The sequence below is a fragment of the Sinocyclocheilus grahami genome, unplaced genomic scaffold (assembly GCF_001515645.1).
Source record: "Sinocyclocheilus grahami isolate Dianchi unplaced genomic scaffold, SAMN03320097.WGS_v1.1 scaffold73.1, whole genome shotgun sequence".
Taxonomy (NCBI): Eukaryota; Metazoa; Chordata; class Actinopteri; order Cypriniformes; family Cyprinidae; genus Sinocyclocheilus; species Sinocyclocheilus grahami.
This window is the reverse complement of record NW_015505252.1, coordinates 429,406-434,265: the sequence shown is the minus strand read 5'-3', so window position 1 is coordinate 434,265 and position 4,860 is coordinate 429,406. Positions and strand designations below refer to the sequence as shown.

General features: G+C 33.5%; 1 protein-coding gene across 1 annotated transcript in view; it reads right to left on the bottom strand.

Moving 5' to 3' along the window:
• LOC107585681 (notch receptor 1) overlaps positions 1-4,860 on the bottom strand; it is a 40,765-nt gene that overhangs the window by 8,321 nt on the left and 27,584 nt on the right. The window contains exons 14-19 of the mRNA XM_016272809.1: positions 3,573-3,686; positions 2,280-2,399; positions 2,046-2,198; positions 718-946; positions 403-604; positions 8-128 (exon numbers count right to left, since the gene is read on the bottom strand). Of these exons, the coding sequence (XP_016128295.1) occupies positions 8-128; positions 403-604; positions 718-946; positions 2,046-2,198; positions 2,280-2,399; positions 3,573-3,686 (939 nt within the window). The remainder of the gene's footprint in view (positions 1-7; positions 129-402; positions 605-717; positions 947-2,045; positions 2,199-2,279; positions 2,400-3,572; positions 3,687-4,860) is intronic.

Here is a 4,860-nt window from a genome sequence, read left to right as displayed (position 1 = left end):
CTGCCACTGGGGACGCCACAGTAGATGCCGGCCCAGCCGCTGGCACACTGGCAGGTGAAAGAAGCCCCCTGCTGCCAACATGAGCCACCGTTCTTACAGGGGGAAGAGTCACACCAGCGCACCAGACTCTGAAACGCACAAGCGTCAGGAAATAAAACATGCACCAAATATATCTATTTCATGAAAATATACTACTAAAAATTAAAGGGAAAAAAATAACAATATAAAATATATTGTTTATATAATATTAAAAAAAATATACACCACTTTATGTAAAAATAAATAAAATATAAAAATGTTAATGTAACTATGTAAACTAATTAAATATATTTATATAAATAAATAAATTTATATATTCCTTTAGACTCATTTAGAGAGCAAAAACAGCGTGTGTTTGTGTACCTGGCAGTTGAGTCCGGTGTATCCGTGAGGACAGGTGCATTTGTAGGTGCCGTATCCATCCTGACAGGTGCCTCCGTTTTGACACGGCCGTGAGTCGCACTCGTTAACGTCATGCTGGCAGTAATTCCCAGTGAATCCCGGCAAACACGCGCATGAGAAAGAGTTTATGCCGTCCACACATGTTCCGCCATTAAAACAAGAGCTGGAGAGGAGAAACAACACAGATTGAGATTGCTTGTATGCAAGCGAAAAATAAATTAATGCAAGTAAAAGTAACAAATTTAAAATGCATTTGAAAACGTGTCGTGTGCGTACCTCTCAGTGCAGTCGGGTGTGTTGATCTCACAGTTGATGCCGCTGAATCCTACAGAACAGCTGCAGGTGTAGCTGTTGACGCAGTCGGTGCAGTTCCCTCTGTTTCGGCAGGGGGCGCTCACACACTCGTCGATGTCCTCTGCACAGCGCTCACCACGGAAACCAGCCAAACACACACACACAAAGGCGTTCACACGGTCCTGACACATACCGCCGTTACTGCACGGATCTGAGAGAGAGAGAGAAGAATTGCCATCACTGCCATATTCAGTCTTTCTTTACTACTAATAACTTCTGTTTGTTGCCACATAATATTTTCCTTTTTGTTAATTATTTGTGTTACATACCTTATTTTAAAAATGAAACTACATTATTATTTAATTTTCTTTTTTAAATTTTTCTTTTTACATTCATTTTTTTCTTTTTTCTTTTGCTTTATTGTACTTTAGTATTACTAGGTCAATCCAGAAACAGCATTTTTTTTTTCATTTTCTGCATTTACATTAATTTTACATTTTTAACCTAATTTTTACATTTGCCCTTGTTATATTGCTTTTTGTACATTTGTATTATTAAAACAGTGCAAATAAAGCACATGAAATATTACATTTTTAAATAATTTTATTTAATTTTCAGTTTTTTATTAATTTATTCTTTACATTTTTTCATTAAATTTTCTTTTACAATAATTTTATTTTGTCATTTGCACTTATTTTTCTTAATTTGCACGACTTTAGCAACAAATGCACTATAAAACACATTAATTATAATTAAATATTTTTATTTTAAAATAAAGCAACATTTTATAAAATTTTCATTTTTTTATTTTATTTTTTAAATTTAATTTGATTTACCTTTTTTACCTTATTTTATTTTACCATTTGGACTTGTTATTTTTTATTTTTCTTCATTTGTACTGCTGTAGTAATACAAATGTACAATAAAGCACATTAAACTAAGAAAAACAAATGCAATTACATTACAGAAGATAGCATAAAACATCACAGAGTGATTAAAAGTAATCACTCTGTGAATTAAAATGTTAAAAGTAAGAAAGCATTTTATTTTACCATTTGGACTTGTTATTTTTCTTTTTCTTCATTTGTACTGCTGTAGTAATACAAATGTACAATAAAGCACATTAAACTAAGAAAAACAAATGCAATTACATTACTGAAGATAGCATAAAACATCACAGAGTGATTATAAAATGTTAAAAGTAAGAAAGCGGCCCATGTAGACAGCATTATAGGGATAACGAGCACCATCTAATGTTCTATGATGCCCAGAAATGCTGTCTAGGTTTGTGCGTGTTCTGCGTGTCTTACTTGGCGCGCAATCGTCAATGTCGTTCTGGCACAGATCTCCGCTGAATCCGGGGTTGCAGCGGCACTTATATCCTCCACGCAGGTTCTCACACACTCCTCCGTTAGTGCAAGGATTCCTCACACACTCGTTAATATCCACCTCACACGTCTGACCTGTAGTGAGACGACAGCAGTTATGATGAAGATCACGACATGCAGAGAACATGAAATGCACATAATCTCACACACTCTTACCTTGCCATCCAGCAGGACAAGCACAAGAGAAGCTCTGAAAATCCTCAGACTCGCGACAGACACCTCCGTTCTTACAAGGACGCAGAGCACAGGGAGCCAAAACGCTCTCACACACCTCGCCTGAAACACACATTGTGTCAAAGTGTCAAAACTGATGCGAAATTTACATATAGGCCAGGATTATTATATCAACTTGAAATAAAATAAACATTCATAAAATAAAAAACTTATTTTATTACTAAATAATTATTAATTTATTACTTTTATTACTAAAATAATGTTTATAAAACAAAAACAAACAAAAAAATGACAACACAAAATTATAAAAACTTTAACTAGAGTATAACTGCTATAAGTGTAAAATGAATAAAAAAACTAAAATATAAAAATAAAAAAACCTATTATTCAATACTATTTAATACTAAAATAACATTAACAAACAAATAAAAACTAATGAAAAACTAAACTAAAACGATATAACAAAATTATTAAACATTTAAATAGTAAAAATAAATAATTCAAATTATACTAAAATAACTTTTTAAAACAAAACAAAAGCTAATTAAAATGACTAAAACAATACACAACAAGTTGTTAAAACTTATTAAATTACTAAGACTGAAATAAAATAAATAATTGAAAATATAAAATAATAAAAAACTGAAAATATAAATAAAACATAGAAATATAAAAATATAAAAGAAATTCAACAGATGCTAAAATACATTTTTTTACTTAAAAAAAATTTGTTGACTACAATAGTATATGCATGATACCAAAATAACACTGATACAGGCAGGAAAACACTGCAAAAGCATACTGTACATCCCCTGAATGTTTGTTTATTAAATATTTTGGCTAATTTGAATGTTTTCTGCTACCAGTAAAAGTATATTAAACATTTGACCATGTTTAAATCCACCCAGAATTCTGCAGTTTTTTTCCTCAAAATCAATGCAGAAAATGAGCAAAAAGCCTGTTGATTCTTTGTTATCTCAGTTTCGCTCTTCTATTGGCTCATTTTTCCAACTCAGTTCCTGCAGGCACTTCCTTATCTGTTTCCATTATGACCAGCTGAAGCAGGAAGTCACTTGGCGTTTCCTTCTATTGTCAATTCTTTGCCTCAACAGGAAACAGGAAGGGGCCAAACAGGAAATGGGCCTATTTGAGTGGCCACCCTCGACACAGTGCTGTTATATGACGTCCCCTGACATTCTTACACACACCTCTGCAAAACCTGCCGTTTCAAAACAAGAACCAGCTGTACAATGGCTGTTACGTGTGTGTTTGTACCTGAGTAAGGCAGCATACAGTTGCACTTGAATCCGGCCACGTCGTCGATGCAGGTGCCCTGGTTTAGGCAGGGGTTGGACGCACACTCGTTAATATTTGTCTGGCAGTTGGGACCTAAATGCAAGAAAACACATAACATGCAGAAATAAACAAAAAGGGAAATGCATGCTTTTGGGTGTGTAGCAATACAGTACAACAGCATTGTGACATACCATGTTTACTCTGTAGCGCAATATAATTAGCTTACAATTACTATTACTTTAAATTTATGTTACATAGTCTTACAGTAAGAATGATTTTATTTTTATAATGCATTGAAAAAAAATAGCTGTAATATAATTTATTTTAATTTAATTTTGAAAATTTTAGCCCATGCATGCAATCTTCAGAATCCACTGGAGCAAATGCATATTAACTTATTTTATAAATTAATATTTTTTATTATAAAATGTTATATTATATGATTATTTCTAATGTACTTTATTAATAATTTAGTTTATTAATAATGCATTAAAAACACATTATTATTTTAATATATTTTATCATTTTATTTTATTTTAAACATTTTGAGGCCAAAAAGCTTGCATGCATACTTAAAAAGTCCACCAGGAAAATCAGCTAAACCAGTTAAATAAAATGTATCAAAGTCAAATCACTTTATATGCAAACCATACATATACAGCAGCAAAAATATTATTAATATAAAAATGAAGACTTTTATTTAATTTAAAGTGCCCCTATTATGCCATTTTTAAGGTTGTTAATATTGTTTTATGAGTCTCCTAAAACAGGTTTACATGCATGCGAGGTCAAAAAACACGTTAGTTTTCTCAAAAAGTAGATTTAATTTGACCTAATTTCTAACTGATTCGTAAACGACTCGTGCGAAGCAGTTCAAAGAATCAGTCTCTCTAAACCCCTCCTTTCCGTGAGCCCTCACTGCTGTGATTGGTCAGATGGCGCAGTCCTTTGTGATTGGTCCAGAGCCGTAGATAGATTTAATTTTACCTCATTTCTAAATGATTCGTAAACGACTCGTGCGAAGCAGTTCAAAGAATCAGTCTCTCTAAACCCCTCCTTTCCGTGAGCCCTCACTGCTGTGATTGGTCAGATGGCGCAGTCCTTTGTGATTGGTCCAGAGCCGTAGAGAGCTTGGCTCTGGATTGGTCTACCGCGTACAGCGCGTGTCGGAAGCGAAAAGCCCATTGCCATGACGGAATGACAGCCCTGGAGCCCTTGTCAATACATAGAAAAGATGGTATCGATTGTACCTTACCAATTCGAGCCG